The sequence below is a fragment of the Thamnophis sirtalis genome, unplaced genomic scaffold (genome assembly GCF_051295495.1).
Source record: "Thamnophis sirtalis isolate CommonGarterSnake01/CBP01778 unplaced genomic scaffold, rThaSir2_p1.2 scaffold_2, whole genome shotgun sequence".
Lineage (NCBI taxonomy): Eukaryota > Metazoa > Chordata > Lepidosauria > Squamata > Natricidae > Thamnophis > Thamnophis sirtalis.
In genome coordinates this window covers 90,932,605-90,950,316 of record NW_028261382.1, presented here as the reverse complement: position 1 = coordinate 90,950,316, position 17,712 = coordinate 90,932,605, and the positions used below count along the sequence as shown (strand labels likewise).

The 17,712-nt window shown below is 44.9% G+C and overlaps 2 protein-coding genes across 3 annotated transcripts in view; both read right to left on the bottom strand.

Annotated features, from left to right (window-relative positions):
* Window positions 1-7,464, bottom strand: part of ST14 (ST14 transmembrane serine protease matriptase) — a 52,583-nt gene extending 45,119 nt beyond the window's left edge. The window contains exon 1 of the mRNA XM_087706364.1: window positions 7,326-7,464. Within this exon, the coding sequence (XP_087562490.1) occupies window positions 7,326-7,397 (72 nt within the window). The 5' untranslated portion in view covers window positions 7,398-7,464. The remainder of the gene's footprint in view (window positions 1-7,325) is intronic.
* A 4,242-nt stretch (window positions 7,465-11,706) lies between these two features.
* The window catches only part of NFRKB (nuclear factor related to kappaB binding protein), a 32,428-nt gene continuing 26,422 nt past the window's right edge, over window positions 11,707-17,712 (bottom strand). For both annotated transcript variants that reach the window (XM_087706362.1, XM_087706363.1), the window contains 4 exons: window positions 16,151-16,942; window positions 14,688-14,794; window positions 13,059-13,194; window positions 11,707-12,567 (listed from right to left, as the gene is read on the bottom strand). In XM_087706362.1, coding sequence (XP_087562488.1) covers window positions 12,442-12,567; window positions 13,059-13,194; window positions 14,688-14,794; window positions 16,151-16,942 — 1,161 coding nt within the window. In that variant the 3' untranslated portion in view covers window positions 11,707-12,441. The remainder of the gene's footprint in view (window positions 12,568-13,058; window positions 13,195-14,687; window positions 14,795-16,150; window positions 16,943-17,712) is intronic.

Genomic DNA, 17,712 nt, shown 5'->3' with positions numbered 1-17,712 from the left:
GGTTGGAACGGGGCCGGGGGCGTCCTCATGCATGTGCGCAGTTCACGCATGTGTCTTAGCACCTGCACAATGCTCCAGCTGCTCGCGGAGAATTGCGCAGGCGCTGTATGTGCCATGCGCCTGCGTGGAAGCGCAGAAGCCATCAAAGACTGGTAAGGAGCACGGGCGGGCGGGTGGGGCCTTCAGCGTTCCCGGAAGTTACTTACTTCCGGGTTCACTAACCAACCGGTCCGCGGGGACCGCCGCGAACCTGTTGAAACCCATCTCTGGATGGCAAACAAAAGTTGTTGGTAGCAATCTCATAATTATGAGAGGGAAAGGTCTTTCTTGTATTGGTGGAAAGGAAGGGAGGAAGGGAGGAAGGAAGGAAAAAGAGAAGGAGAGTGAGAGAAAGGGAGAGAGGAGGGAGGGAGAGAGGAAGAGAAAGGAGGGGATGGAAGGGGAAGGAAGGAGAGGGAGAAGAAGGAGGGAAAGGAGTGGGAGGAAGGGAGGGAGGGAGGGAGGGAGGAAGGAAATAGCATTTGAACTAATGTCCATAGGAACTTGTTATCATAAGAAAAAGGACTATATATAATGACTATACAGACTCTATACAAGGACTATGTATAACGGTATAGATTAGAGACTACCTTTTATGCAAAAATAACATTTTAGGGAAAAAAAGTTCTTGCTTTCCCTGTTACTTACAGAATCAAAGTAACCTCTTTAAAAATAAAATAAAAAACCTGCCATTATCATTTCATGGCATTTCTTGATCTGCCATTATTTCATGGCAGCCATGTAGAGAAATGGTTAGAAACTAGAGGAGTTGGGATAACTTTCCACAGGATTTCCAGCCTGCATAGACAACGGCTAATTCATCACGAATCCACAAGATCAGATAGGAACAACAATCTAATCTAAGAGTTCCGAGATGGCTTTTTGTATCTCAGCAGGTGATAATACCTGACAAACTCTACTGGGCTTGGAAACAAAACAGGGTTCAAACCAGTTAGTCCTAGCCTGACACAACAATAGGAAGACTCAGCAGCCTATCTCTCAGGAGAAGACAACAGTAAACCATTTACAGTAGCGGCCAAAATTGTGGAAACCTTTTGTGGGGGAAAGTGTATTTTTGAGATTTGACGGCTAATAACACCACTTTTTTTAGAGTAGTACCATAACATTTTATATCAATGGAAAGATAATTTAATCAAGAATGTAATGTGAAGTATAAATACTATCAACATAGATTGGAGTTTGCTCAGAAGCGGAAATACACCAATGAGAGGAAGAGTGGGAAACAGAGGGGAGATGGGAAGAGAGGGATAGGAGAGAGGGTGAGGGGGGAGGATGAGGATAGGGAGGAGTGGAATGTAGGGAGAGGAGAGGGAGAGGAGAAGGGGAAGTAGAGTGGGAAGGGATGATGGAGGGAAGATAAAAAGTAGGAGAGAGGTAGAAGAGGGAGGTGTATGGAGAGCAGAAGAGCTAATAATGAGTTTTTATTTTTGGGGGGGGTGTTGATGACAAGAGGAACTGATGCGATCATTATTTGTTGCTATATGATACTGGTTATGTATAGTATACATGTGATTGTATGTTGTGAAAATGGAAATTAAAAAATATGTTTTTTTTTAAAAAAAGAATATAATGCAATACCTTTTATGAAGGATTTGCTATTAGAATAGCAGTTATGAAGAAGAAAAGCGAAACACATAGAAAAAAAACAAGATATACAAAAATTATCACCATGGAAAAAATGAGGTGTACAAAAATTATATCACCATGTCAGTTAATACCTAGTTGGGTATCCTTTAGCATGAATTACGGCCTTGCAAGGTCTTCCCATGGAGTGAACCAAGCCTTTTAGTTCTGCAACTCTTGTCGTGTGAACCCAAGATTGAATGATTGCTTCTATTAACTGAGTTTTATTGCTTGGTCACTTCCGACCTATAACTTTTCATAGAATACAGATAATTGAACAAACTTCATTGCATTACATTCTTGATTAAATTATCTTTCCATTGATATAACATATAATTTTATGGTACTACTCAAAAAAAAAGTGTGTTATTAGCCATCAAACCTCAAAGATACACTCCCCCCTCCCCCAAAAAAAGGCTTCCACAATTTTGGCCACTACTGTATGTATGCTGCCAAGCAAACTTCCTTGTTCCCCAGAGATAGGTTCTTCCCAACAGATGAAATTAAGAAGGTATGAAGAAAATTTGGGTCAACAAGAACAGCTAGAGAACATTGCAAACTAGATCCAGCTCTTCCTGTCTTTAAGCCCTGGGGTTGAAGCCCACCAATTGAGAGGTTTGTTTTGCATGCTACATCTCCCGGCCACTTTTTAACGAGCTGTTAAAAATTGTGAAATGCGATTCGTGGTAATTAAGGGAAACCTACATTTTTCTTGTAAAGGAAGTCTTGGCTAGCCTCACCCACCGAGGAACAAATGTTCAACTTCCACTCTACTACTCCAACTGGAAAATCTGCTTTCAATGAACAAGGAACCTTCTTAACAAAAGGCAAACGGTTCATTTTTTGAGCAACACTAAAGAGGGAAGAAGAAAAAAAATCCACATCTTGGGATCAACATTCAGCGCACTTCTCAGATCAGGTCTATCTGTAGCATCTTGAACTCAGCTCCTGGTATCTTCACTGTGCATCCATGTTGTTTTCTTGTAACAAGGAAATGACTTGTCGTTGTGTCTTCTAGGATGTTCTATCATCTTCTCCGCTTAGCCTACAGCCTGGAGATTTTAGGGTAACCTCCCATTCAGACATGAACCTAACTAGATCCTGTTATGTCTCTGATCCCAGCCAAGTTACTAATTACTAAGAATTTTAGGAGGAGATTTTTTCAGGATGGGGAAAAAGAAGGTAAGTTTTCCATTTGATCATGGAAGATTGAAGCATTATTTATTTGCATGCATTGGTGAGAAGAACTCACTACCATAAGATTAAATCTAGTCTTGTTACTAAACACACAGATGGTTAAATTTAAGAGCCGAGGTGGCGCAGTGGTTAGAGTGCAATACTACAGGCCACTTCACCTGACTGCTAACTGCAGTTCGGTGGTTCAAATCTCACCGGCTCAGGGTTGACTCAGCCTTCCATCCTTCCGAGGTGGATAAAATGAGGACCCAGACTGTGGGGGCGATATGCTGACTCTGATTCCCCTCGCACATATGTGCTAGTTGTTTCTGACTCTAGGGGTCAGTGCTCATCTCCATTTCAGAACTGAAGAGCTAGTGCTGTCTGAAGACATCTCCATGGTCATGTGGTTGGCATGACTAAATGCCAAAGGCACATAGAATGCTGTTACTTTCCCACCAAAGGTGGTCCCTATTTTTCTACTTGCATTTTTACATGCTTTCAAACTGCTAGGTTGGCAGAAGCTGGGACAGGTAATGGGAGCTCACTCCGTTACGCAGCGCTAGGGATTCCAACTGCCGAACTGCCGACTTTTTGATTGACAAGCTCAGCGTCGTAGCCACTGAGCCACCACATCCCCTGGAGACTAGTATAGATCTATCTAAATTGATTGAAATAGATCTATACTAGCCTCCCTTTATTTCTTTGTTTGTAAAAACATAAATTTAACACAAAATTAGTTTGTCGTGAAAGCGACTGCCTGCAAGGGCTCCTGGATTGGGGCTGAAAGGGGGAAACGGAGGCAGTATGCTCCATCCCATTTTTGGGTCCAGCCCTGATAGACTGGTCCCAGTGGAGAAAAACACAGAGATGGTTGCTGTTTTTTTCCCATCCCAAGCAACTCTAACTAAGAACTTCTCTCAAACTCTCAATGTTTTACAATTCATTTTCATATCAACAGTTGGTCAGGTTATTAATAATCTGTCTCACATGTAAAATGCATCTGTATTACCTCTACCCTTATCCTAATTTAAATCCTCTATCCATGGAACTGCTCGGTGCACCAGGTGAAGTGAGCCGTAGATCACGAAAGCTTTTTAATACAATGTAATAGCCAGTCAGTCCTAGAGGAGATCAACCCTGACTGCTCTTTAGAAGGCCAGATCCTGAAGATGAAACTCAAAGACTTTGGCCACCTAATGAGAATGATGGACTCCCTGGAGAAGAGCCTCATGCTGGGAAACATTGAGGTCAAAAGAAGAAGGGGACGGCAGAGAATGAGGTGGCTGGATGGAGTCACTAAAGCAGTAGGCTTAAATGTGAGCTTAAATGGACTCCAGAGGATGGTAGAGGACAGGAAGGCCTGGAGGAACGTGGTCCATGGGGTCGCGATGGGCCAGACACGACTTCGCAGCTAACAACAACAATTAGTCTGAAATGGTGCTGCAAGAGTTCTTCAGATTTTTGGCCTTCAACCAAAGGAAACTCCTAATGTTTGAATATAAATCTTGCTTTATTTCCTAAGCATTTAGTTTCATCTTATCTTCCTGCTAGGGTACATTACTGAATGTTGATCATATGACTAAGAGAAACCAAGTAAGAAAGACATTTAACTTCTCAGTCCAACCCAGAATCTTGAGGTCTTCTCCTGGTTTCTCATTCAAGTACTAATCTGATCCAATCAAAACAGATCCTTAAAATTATTTATGGCAGCCTTCCTGCCAGATAGATAAGACCTCAACTCCTATAATGTTCAGTCAATAGATCAGAGAAGAATGAACAGCAACATCACCAAAGATGCTGAAAAAAGGATCCAAATTGCATCTCAAATCCTTTGTAATATCACCAACTTCATTTACATGGATACTTAATCTGCCCCATCCCAGAGAGTCAACACAATCCATAAATTAGTTAATTTACCCTAAGATAACGGTTCCCCTCGCACATATGTGCTAGTCGCTCCCAATTCTAGGGGGTGGTGCTCATCTCTGTTTCAAAGCCAAAGAGCCAGCGCTGTCCGAAGACGTCTCCGTGGTCATGTAGCCAGCATGACTAAATGCTGAAGGTGCACAGAACGCTGTTACCTTCCCACCAAAAGTGGTTCCTATTTTTCTACCTGAATTTTAGGTGCTTTCGAACTGCTAGGTTGGCAGAAGCTGGGACAAGTAACGGGAGCTCACTCCGTTACGCGGCGCTAGGGATTCGAACTGCCAAACTGCTGACCTTTCTGATCAACAAGCTCAGCATTTTAGCCACTGAGCCACCGAGTCCCTTTAATTTACCCTACCCTTAGCCAATCAAAAGGAGGCTTTTTAAAAGGAAAATGTCTTACATCACTCCCAGCAGAAGACACATGAACTTATATTTTGGCAAATCTCTAAGAAGAGGAAACTCAAAGCTGAAGTTTGTCCACCCCAGTCCATAGGATTATCTCTGTTCTGAAATGGGGACAACAGTCCTAAAATCTTTCTCCACTGAGGGTGTTAAAAGAGGAATAAGGTGGCAGCCTAGTAGAAATTTTGCATTTACAGAAAAAAAAAAAAAAAGATTCTGCGTTCCCCTAACAGGACGTCTAAATGATCTGTAGCCAATCTCCACCTCTTCAAAGTCAAACCAATCCCACCTTTAAATGAAACAACTCTGGAAATATCCAAGAAGCAGACTTCCTTCGCCCTGCTCATACAGCAACACAACTCTAACTTCCAAAACAAATTTCAGAGCTCAGAATTATTTTCAGTTTCAGGATGACTTTTTTTGTGTGTCTTCTGCTGCAGCTGCAACTACGACTTTAACCACCAATCATCGGCATCATCATTGCTCAATTTCTGAGTATTTTAGGTCACCATCAATACTTTCACTGGAAAACCTTGAGAAACGCGACGGTAGCACAGTTCCCACCCTTCTGAGTTCTGCTTCAGCAAATGTAGGCCATCCCTCTGCCTCCAGAAATCTTATCATTCGTATATACCACAGTCAATTCGATTTTCCTACCTTTCTTTTCAAAGAATCTGCTGTCAATCCATCAGATGGCCCAGGCCTCAAACTAGCCCGAATGAGTATTGGATTTATTAGCCAAGAGTCTTTTGCATTATTCTTAAATGGATTTAGTTCGCCATATATTATTTTTTTAAATCTTTGTGTGTTATAAATTTTATTTTTTGTGTGTATGTCTGTGTGTCTATGTACCTGCGTGTGAATGTGTAAGCACACGCACAGAGAGAGAGACAAATAAAATTTATAAAGGGATAAGTAACTTGTGTTACTTAGCCCTTTATAAATTTCATTTTGTGTGTGTATGTGTTTGTGTGCGTACACATACACACCACAGGTACACAGATACACAGAAAGACAAATAAAATGTATAAAGGGATAAGTAACACGCACACAAAGATAAAAAAAATAATATATGACCAACTAAATTCATTTAAGGATAATACAAAAAAACCCTTATATATTATTAGTTTTTTTAAAAACTTGGTTTATTTTATCTCTCTTTTTAGCTCTTAACATGACAGACAGTCTCGACCGAGCCTCAAATTTCTGTTGCTAACCGAGACAGTTGTGAAGCGAGTCTTGCCCCAATTTTATGGCCTTTCTTGCCACGGTTGTTAAGCGAATCACTGCAGATTTCCCCCTTAGTAAACGTGGCTGTTCGGTGAACCTGGCTTCCCGGTTGATTTTGCTGGTCAGAAAGTGATCACGTCACCCCAAGAGACTGCAACTGCCAGTGAGCCAACCCTCTGGATTTTGATCCTGGGGGAGCCACACCCGTCGAAAGTGTGAAAAAACACTTTTTTTCAGTCCTGGGATCCCTTTGAATGGTCGCTAAATGAGCTGTCGTAAGTCTAGGGCTACCGGTTATTAGCTGTTTTTTCCTCTGCTGATCTTGGATCAGAGATCCCAGAGATCTGGTCTCCTGTGCTTTCGAGTTCCCCACCTTTCTCCACCAAGAGGCCCTGTTTCACCTTTGCACACCTTCCTGCTCTAGATGACCAGCTGAACACACCTGTGCAGCTCAGCTCAGCCCCCGGATCGCATTTCTTTTCTTTTCTTTTCCTCTTTCCTTCCTCCCAGCCTCCTTTCTCTTCCACCCAAAGCCTAAATCTCTCTGGAATGAAGCCTCTCCAAGCGCCAGAGGGAGACCAAGCCTGAGCGAGACCCCCCTGAGAGTCCCCCTCCCATGCTCCGATCCCCCTCGAGAGACACCCCCCCTTTCGGAGCCCAACAAAGAGGCGGCAGGGAAAACAAAAGAGACGAAAAACTTGGGTAGGATCCATTCCATCACTATTCCGGCATCGCCGCCTTCGCTTTCCAAACTCTTCACCAGATCGCTCCGCGGTTGAACAACAAAAAATTAATAATCCTTTCAAAAATCCAGATATCCTTTTTTTTGTTGTTGTTTCAAAGCCACCCTTCGCCTCCTCCCCGTGAAAAGGGAAGCCGCAACCAGAAAGTAAAGCGCTCACCTCGGTCTTGCTGCTGTATTTCAGGCCGGAGACCTTCGTTTTGGCCCCCGAAGGTGGGCGATAGATATTCATCTTTCCTTCGCGTTAAGAGAGGGGAGCCTTCATGTATCGATTAATCGCTTTGGCGTGGGGGGGGGTTGAGTGGGGAGGGGGATGTTGGGGGGGGGGCGAGCGATGATGCGGGAAGAGAGAGTCAAGAATTCCCCAAAAGAAAAGGAAAAAAGAAAAGGAAAAAAAAGTCGAACTGCCGACGACGGGAGCAAAGTTCTCTCCAACTTTTGTCTCGCTTCCAAACGCAACTTTCGGTCTGCCTTACAAAGCCAAGGGGGAAAACCCAGACGGGGGCTGATCCAGGCACATCCGGTGCTCGCCCTGGGGGAGTTTTCTTCTCTTCTTTCTCTCTTTTCTTTTTCTCCTTCTTTTCTCCTCCTCTCTCTCTCTCGCCCGCTTGAAGTGGGTCGTGCGCGGGCGCGCTCGCTCTGCTTCCCTTTCGCCTTCCTGGATCGCCCTTTTGCGCGCACAGGTGACCCGCGGCGGGGCGGAGCTCCTGCTCCGCTTGAGCGCCCGGGATATTTACCTGGCGGCGCCCCGCCCGCTTCTCCTGCTGGCAGGTGAGGGCCGGGAAAGAAATAGGCAATCAGAATAGAGCTTGGAAGGGGCCTTGGAGGTCTTCTAGTCCGACCTCCCTTGGAATGGAGAAGAGCCATCCATTTCTAGTATGGATACTGATGTATTTGAAATGGCAACGGTTTGCAGGGAGCAAGGCTTGTGTGTGTCTATCTGGGAGTGAGCACTTGTTGGGCTCATACACTGAAATAAACTACCATGGGGTTGGGTTGTGCCTTGGTCAACTCTTGACTAGTAAATATGGATTATTTTGTTTGTCTGTCAAACATGTACAAGATAACAAATATAGGCATGAACATAAACATGAATCAAGGAAGTAAATACAAATAAATGGGGACAGTAAGACAGCCGGTAGGCACGCTGGTGCACTTATGCATGCCCCCTTTTCTGGACCCCTTAGGAATGGGGTGAGGTCCACGGTAGACAGTTTGAGGTTAAAGTTTTGGGGGTTTGAGGATGTATCAACAGAGCCGGGTAGAGCATTCCAGGCGTTGACCACTCTGTTGCTGAAGTTGTATTTTCTGCAATTGAGTTGCAAGCAGTTTACCTTGAGTTTGTATCTATTGTTTTCCCAGGTATTATTGTGGTTGAAGCTGAAGAAGTCGTTGACAGGTAAGATGTCATAGCAGACAATTTTGTGTACTACGCTTAGGTCAGACCGTTTCTATTGTGAGCAGAGAGGAGTGGAGGACTCTTCTCGTGAAATACCTCTGGACCCGTTCAATTGTATTAATGCCCGATATACAGCGTGGGTTCCAGGCAGACGAGCTGTATTGGAGGATTGGTCTGGCAAAGGTTTTGTATGCCCTAGTTAGTCGTACAGTGTTACCGGAGAAGAAGCTTCGCTTTATGCCTGGGCACATTGTGGGAATCTAGCCAAGTGTAGTTTACTTAGTAAATTGGTGAGTGAGATCTCTGTTATTATTGGAGTAGGCTAATGCAATGTGCTTCCAAAGGGAACTGATAGGAAAATACATGACTGGAGAAAACATAGGTGGTTTTAAGCACTGGCCAGTCTTAGTAGAGCAAACATTTGCAACCTTGAACTTTGATTCCGAGAGGGAATATTTTGAATGGGCAGGAAAACCGGTGCTCTTTCTGAAATGAACGGTTTCCAGAATTGAAGGTATCCATTCAACCTTGTGTGTGTGTTTGCGTGTGTGTGTGTTTTGAGAATTTGAGTTGTAATCCTAGCATTTCTGTGAGGGGCAGCCAACTCTGCTGTGGCCCTCTTGAGCAAAGACTCTTAGGATTAAAAGTCCAGAGCCATGAAGTAAAATAGCCAGTAATGAAAAAAATATCCAGATAGGCAATGCTGAAAAATTTCTGCGAAATCACAAAGATGCCCGGAAAACAAACTAAGATAGGTAGTTAGGTAGGTATAAAGACAGACAGACAATTTCACATTGCTGAAATTCACTGCAGATTTAGTTTAAAAAGTACCTAGACTATGGGGAGAAATAGCCCGTGAATGAATGAAGTACCTGAATGAACGGCAAGATATATTAAATATATGAGGAATAACCTCAGCATCAAGAGGCAGAATTAATGGAAAAGTTAGTTACAGCAGAGGATTGTGTTTCCTATTTACAGGATCACTGACTGGTGTATTTACTGCAAGCTGTTTAGTACATCTGTCAGAATGTCTTACACTGTCTTTAGATCATCCCAAGTATTCATTACACAAGAACATGTTGCTACCTGGAGGGTTTGAAATCCAGTGAGAAAAATATCCAGCCAAGAAGGAAATGCTGGTTGATGAGCAATAGCAGTAGACTTATATACCGCTTCATAGGCCTTTTCAGGCCTCTCTAAGCGGTTTACAGAGAGTCAGCATATTGCCCCCAACAATCTGGGTCCTCATTTTACCCACCTCGGAAGGATGGAAGGCTGAGTCAACCCTGAGCCAGTGAGATTTGAACCGCTGACCTGCTGATCTAGCAGTAGCCTGCAGTGCTGCATTTAACCACTGCACCACCTTGGCTCTTATTGTGTTTCCAGAAGAGCGAGCCCAGTCAACCAGACAAAAAAACAGTGGCCTACAAAAACTTGAAAAGGAGAAACTAAGTTGACCCTCATGGCTATCGGGGCAGAACTTGAATTAATGTGAATTAGAACATTGCTGGAAGGGGCCTCAGAGATCTTCTAGTCCAGCCCACTGCTCAAGCAGGAGATCCTATACCTCTTCTGCATCTCAAGCAAGAAAAATCCCAACTTCTGCAAATTGGTTTACCTTTTGTGGACCTTAAGATACCCTGATGTTCTATATAGGTGTTCTGACCTAGGCTTCCCGATACAGTAAAAAGCACGTGCTTAGTCCCAAAAACCCTCTTTTTATTTCAAAGGCTGTGAATTATGTTCATTCACAGCCCATAATGAGTCCCAAATAGTTGTAAAGAGTCCTACAGTAGGCTGCCAAAGTCCTTCGGGATAAGGCTGATAAGCACCCACCTTTATCTTCCTTGAAACGCTGCCAAAGACTTAACTGGCAATTAGCTTGGCAAAGCCTCACGGAGCAAAAAGTCAAAATGGAGCTTCAGAAGGTAAACTGACCAGCATGAGCCAAGTTGCTTCCTGCAAAGACTCACGTGTCTTTGCTCCTCCTTTATGTCCTACGAGAGGGGCCAATCACCTCCAAGGCTTACTTCTGAGTCATCCCTTCTGTCTTAACTGTTCCTGCTTTCTGGCATCTGCGCATGCGCACACTGGAGACAAGGGGAGCCTATTCCTCTGCCTCGCTGCTGTCTGACTCTGGAAGCTCCAGAGGCAGCACAGATGGCCCTGGCCCTCTCTCTGCCTCCAACGCAGAGCCCTGGTCCGAGCCTTTCCCAGACTTCAGGATTGGCCCATGTTCCTCCCCAACCTCCCCACTGTCTGATTCTGCTGCCAGCTCTGCAGGTCACTGGCAGACCACAACAATAGGATGTATGCAGACAGCGGAATTAGATGGTCTGTTAAAGGAGGATAAATGTCGGCTCGCCCTTCATTCCAAAGTCTGTGCATTCTTCCAGCGTTTATGAGGGATCTTTATGCTTTGAAAATTCTTTTAAAGAAGTGCTTTGGCTCCTGTGTGAACGCAGCACCTGTCAGTTGCCCGTTAAACAATGCATACACATCTTTTCATACTTCAGGGCAAGGATGCTTTTAAGAGCTGCCTCAAGCAAATTATGTTAATGATTGATTCCCGAAAACAATGGCATCTTTTTTTCCCCCTTCCTGGGTCTTGCAGACATGTGATTGAAGCTAAGCAGGCTCACCAGAACTGCTCTGGGCTCCTATAAGATCCAAAATACTTATTTCTGAATTATGTACATTTTACTATATTGTTTGAATAAACATACAGAAAATGGCAGGTGTCTGCCAAATTCTACAATTCTCATTACTAGTTTTCAAATAAAGTGCCATGTATCGTTCGTTATGTTTTCCTAACTGTTTTGATTTTTGCACCCCAAAGTAGATGCTAGATTTGAATTCCCACTTTCTGGTAATAAAGTACAATGAACTTGATTAACATCTGATTTTAATGTCAGATGACATCGTAATAGCTAGCAACTCTGACTTAAAAAAAAAAATCCAAGGCCATGCAAAACTGTGGACATGGTATGCATGTGGTTCATAGACGTGGCATTTTTCTTTTAGGAAAAATACAGACAAAATAAGATATTCCTTTGCTGCACTCTGTATCACTTTTGAAAAGTGATAGCTGACAATAGAACAAAACAGTTCAGGTAATATAGCTGAGCTCATGCCAAGAGTTCGTTCATAACGTTTTGTAATCTTTATTCAAAAAGCAATAAAAATCAACAGTTAGGCTCAATCTCCACTAAAGTGAGCAAGTTAAGTGGTCACCAAGCTCTGCGGTGAGGTTGGCTTCACCTGTGATTTCGAGAAGTGATTTTTCCCTGTCCCATTAAGGCCACCAACATTTTTTCAAAATGGGGTTAAGAGAGAACAAAAGAATTTAACTCTTGGCTTTGTTCACAACTAGCTCATCTTCTTAATGAGATTTTCTTGTGCAATCTGCTGCGGGCGAGAGAAACATTTGCACACAGAAAGAAGGACCATCCCACCCAAAGTGGTCTCAGATCTCAAAACAACAATCATAAACGTACACAGAACAGACAAAAACATTGGGAACAAACAATAAAAATCCGGATTGCAGAAAGTCCAATCCAGTGTCCGCTACTTCCAACACTCCCTTTCTTCTTCTTGTCTTATTTGGAATCCCTTGTGGAAACATACACTCCCACCATCACAAGCCAAGAGACTCCCCATCACTCAAAACTCAATGTGGACATCACTAGCACGCTACGCTAGCTGGGCTTGTATTGGAGGGTCTGCCTATTCAGAACCCAAGGGACCACCGGAGATGCTTCTAGTTACATTGGGAACCAACCTGCAACTCGCCAAGTCCGACCTGAGCAAGACGTGGCTCGGGTGAAAATGGCGCGAGAGAACTAGAGATTTAGTTGTAATTCTGCTGACACTTTCACGGCTGATCCTGGGTCTGTTTTGGAGATGGGGCTGCTGTGACAACTACAGTGGACACTGCTTTTGTAGCGCCGGAGACTGTTCCCGACTGGAGATGGGAAGCTGGGACAGTCTGAATCCGCACCTGTACAGAACGGGACAATGAGATTAGAAATCTCCCCCACACTGCAGAAAATATCAATACTAGCAAATAGCACTTAGCACTTATATACCACTTTACAGTGCTTTACAGCCCTCGCTAAGCGGTTTACAGAGTCAGCCTCTTTTCCCCCAACAATTTGGGTCCTCATTTTACCCACCTTGGAAGGATGGAAGGCTGAGTCAACCTTGAGTCTGGTGAGATTCGAACTGCCAAATTACAGGCAGCAGAAGTAGCCTGCAGTACTGCATTCTAACCACTACGCCACTATGGCTCATGGTGCTAGGGGGAAAGTCTGTCGTTTAAACCAAATTTCTAAGCTTGCCTCACCCGTGCCCCTCAAATCCTCAACCTCTGACCGAATCACTCTCTAAGTGCACAAATAAATAAATCACACCCAAAAACTAATTGCAACCGTCAAGGCGATGGTGATATTTCAAAGCCAAGCCGTGTAGACACTGAATGGGGCTCCTTACCTGGGCGGCCTGTCCTTGTTGCTGCAGCTGTTGCAACTGCTGGGCAGTCAGGAAGCTCACGGGTTTGTTCCCAGCAATCAGTTTGGTTCCAGCTGGCATAGTGGTAAGGATGATATTCCGCCCCAACCCGCTAATGCTGTGGAAAGCAAGCCATCCAGAAGTCAGGGGGAGATTGGAAGCATTAAGGGACAGACTCGTTTGCACGAGGCTGGGCTTTTTGCATTAGTTACTGCAGCCTCCAGGTTCCCAACAGTTTACAAGAACGCCAGCAAGGATTCAATGTCACAGGGATGTCTCCCAAAGCCTTACCTAGTGAAAGCTGGTTTTTTTAAAATATCAAACTAGTATCATCTCTAGCAGGGAAGGAATTGATGTTCACCTGCTTTAGGAAGAAACATAATTTCCCCTCTAGTAGTGCCTCTACTTTAAAGTCTGTGCTTCCAGGATCTCAGTTGAATTCTGCACATTTCACTATGAGGCGATTTGGTATGGGGCAGTGATGGCTAAGCTTTTTGTCGTGGCGTGCTGAAAGCATGCATGTGCATGCTCACACCTGTAATGCAAGGCACGTGCAACACCTCCCGTTAGCCCCGGCCCCCTGCACATGCACGCACGACACCCCCCCCTTTCGGTGGCCCGTTTTGGGCCTAGCAGGCCTCCCTGAAGCCTCCTGGAACCAAAAATAGATTGCAGGGGAGGGGGGAGGCACTGCCCCCGTCCCGTGCTCCCCCCTGCACCCTGTACATGTGCACATGATCCCCCCCACCCTCCAAGCATGTGCACGCATCTCCCGCATGCGTCCTGCCCCCCACAGCAGAGACCTGAAAATCAAGTGGCTGGCAGGAGCTGCACACTCATGCATGATGGAACCGAGTTGGGGCGACAGGTCGTCTGCCCTCAGAGAGGGCTCCGCATGCCACCTGTGGCACACGTGCCATAGGTTCACCATGACGGGTATAGGGGTTAAGCATCCAGGCTAAAAACCAGGAAACTCAGGCATGAAAGCTGGCTGGGTGACCTTGGGCCTACAGCTCAAGTGGCAGCTGGTGAATCAATTCCTGCCACAGACAACAGATCAACCTTTAGCTGATCCCGAAACATGAACCTTGCATCATCTGTGGGAAAAATGCTAGGGGGGAAAAAAGAATAATTCTGCACATCTCATTGCAAAGGGAACGGTTTTATGGGGAGACACGGTTGCCATAGAGCTGAAGGGATGGACAGGAAATCCTCCTCCTGCTTTAAAAAACTGGTGAAAAAACAACAAATACAGTCGTTAATTTTTCAATCTGAAAATGTTACGTTCTGCGGAGCTGAGGATTACATTGCAATAGCTACAGAAGCAGGTTAGGATTTGAACAATTTAGGGGAGGGGGGGGAATGGTGATAGCCAAATAAAGAAAGACACTATGCAACATTCACTATCATTCAGGTGTTTTTTTTAAAAAGCACCAAACTGAACACTAGTTAACCTCTTCTGCAGGCTGAGATTTTGTTTTATGTTTTCAGCGGCTAAAAGAATTAGGGCCTTTTAGAACTTTCAATCCTCTTGTTGGCTTTCCGGCGGCCTAATTACAGCCCTAAGGAATTCATTACGGAACGATTCCCGATTCCTCCTGCATTACTCACTTGGCCCCGAGGTTGCCTTTGATGATGGGCGCAGTCACAACATTCTTGCCCTTCACAGGCTGGCTGATGACCGAGAGGGGCACGGTGATTCGGGTAGGCAGTTTCCCCTGGGCAAATAAATAATATGCAGAAATCATTTGTTAGCCTTTCTTCTGCCCCATAGATATCCAAATGTCCAGAGAGAGTCTCAGTCATTTAGGTCACGGTGGTCACAAAGATGGTTTTTCGAGAACCAACTGGACTTTCTCTTTGAAGATGTTTCGCTTCTCATCCGAGAAGCTTCTTCGGCTCTTCAGAAGCTTCTTGGATGAGAAGCGAAACGTCATTACCAACATAAATTTGATAATGGCAGCTAGATTAGTGATGGCTAAATATTGGGGATGAAATTGGGATATTCAAAGAAATGAGTGGCATAATGAAATTTGGAGTATGGCAACAAAAAAATGATATATTAACAACAGGAATTAAATTTTAAAAAAGGGTGATCAAAGCAAATAATTATAATGAAATATGGGGGGATATTTTATAAACTCAGTGTGGGTGGAAGGCAAAGGGAATAAACCTACTCAAGAATATATGTTGTTTTAGAGGGGGATAAGGGCACAATTAGAATATATTGTATATCTTTTAGTTGTTATAGACGATAAGGGAGGGGGGAAAGAGTCTCCAGGGGGTGGGGGTGCATTGTAATATTTGTTTTTTTTCCTTTTCCTTTCCTTTTTTGTACTTAGATGTATATGTACTATGTTTGTATTATTTGTATTTTTAAAAATGTAAAAAAAAAAAACCACCAAAACATTGCAATAGATATACCATATTTTTCGAAGTATAAGACGCAACAGAGTATAAGACGCACCAAGGTTTTTAAGAGGCAAATAAAAAAAAAGTTTTTGCACTTTGCAAATCTCCCCAAAACAGCCTGATTTTCATGAAAACAGGCCGGTTTTTTTCTCCCCCAAAAAGGCATGAATAGCCTTTAGGGAGCTTGCAGAGTGCTCCTGGGGGGATGAGGGGGGCAAAAACAAGCCAAAAAAGGCCCATTTTTCGTGAAAATGGGCCTGCTTTTCATAAAAATAGGGCATGGATAGCCTTTAGGAAACCCATAGTGCTCCTGGGGGCTGGGGGTAAAATTGAGCAAAAAATGGGCCGTTTTTTGCTCATTTCTGCCCTCCCCAGTCCCCAGGAGCTCCCTGAAAGCCTTCTACAGGCTCTGCATGGCCATTTTGGTGAAGGGGGGGGGGGAGGCAAAAAATGATGTATTCAGTGTATAAGATGCACCCAGCCTCTTTTTTTGAGGGGAAAAAGGTGCGTCTTATACTCTGAAAAATACGGTAATCCTTGCACACAGCACTTGTAAACAATTCTTAATGACGGAAGAAACCAGAATAGCAACAAAGCAAATTATCTCCAATGCCGAGACTTTCCCCGTCTCAGGGGCTCCCTGGAAAATCAACGTTACTTACTGGCTGGGAGGTGGAAACCACTGTGGTGCTGACAGGAACCTGTCGCACAGTGGAGGTTCCTGGTCCTATGGATATGGGTGTTCCCGCCGCTGACACCACGGCGACGGCCTTGGAGACAGAAGCCGTCATGGTGGGCAGGGAAACCGTAGAGGTATGGCCGGTCCCAGGGATGCTGACGGAAGAAGAAGAGGCCATATGCTTGGCATGAGTGGCTACTGTAATTGTCTGGCCAGGTTTGGGTGGCATCACTCCCATGCCCTGTACAATCCTTATGGTGGCCGCTGGCTTGGCTTCAGAGGACGCTATTGTGGTTATGGCCTTGCCCTTGTGGTCCGCCACGGACATGCCCAAAGCAGGCATCAGTCGGAAAGCAGAACCAGCAGACTCCACCGTTTTCAACTCTGGCGTCACTTTGACCACTGTTGGTCCAGCAGGACCAGGTGAAGCTGAGGTGTTGGGTGTGCTGGTCTTGGCCGGAGAGTCCGAGGATTGGATGGGGCTTGACGTCACGCGCAGAGTGGCGCAGATGCCCTTCCCTGCAGGGTTGCTTCCAGCGGCGGCGGCTGTGCTGAAGAGGTCTTGAGTGAGTTTGACAGTAGTGACTTGAGACTTGGCCAAGGTGGCCATCATGTCCGGAGTGATGCGGAGGACTGTCTGCCCCTTGGCATCTGTGGTGATGGAGGACGGAGGAAGACGCAGGACATCCTTGCCTTGAATACGGAAGTTGGATGTGGTAAGTGGGAGGCTGCTCCCAGTCTGGCTCTTCATGCCTAGCTGTCCGGTAATAGCCACCTGCAAAGCAAAACAGGCATCGATCTGTTTTAAAAAACACTGGTGGGAGTGTGTGTAGCCATGCTGGTTATATTGTGTGCCAACTAAACAGGGCTGATAGGCCAAAAGTGATATGGAAAGTGCCTTTCAGTTATTAAAACCTTGAGCTCTTTAAAAACCAGGCAAATTAATGGGCAATGGGACCACCCCTCCAAGGCTGAGTAGCAGGGGTGAAATGCTACCGGTTCGGACCGGTTCACCTGAACCGGTAGTAAAAAAAATGTTACCAGTTGGGGTGAACCGGTATTTCCAAAGATCAACTGTGACGTGTGATTTGACTTGTATGGCTGTATGACTCTTGTGTATTTTAATTACGTGTATTGTGTTTGTATCCACGTTCCCCTTTTGAGTTGTTCGCCGCCCTGAGTCCCTCCCGGAGAAGGGCGGCATACAAATAAACTAAATCTTAAATCTTTATATTAGCTAGAATCGTCGGATTTCCCGCTTTCTAGCTAATCTAAATTGTGTAGCACAGCGGATTCCCTCCCCCCACCCGCTATTCCACTTATCTTTACAGGTGCTCTCGGTAGCAGGCTCCACCCACCCACCCGAACATCATCACATCCACTTTTTTACGCTCTGCGCATGCGCGGAAGGTCATAGACATGCGCAGAGGTGGCCGCTCACATTTGCGAACCAGTAGCGAAGGTAAGTTAATTTCACCTCTGCCGAGTAGCCTCCTGGGATCTATTTCCTAGTTTATAACACAGCTGCCGGAAGCCTGAATTTCC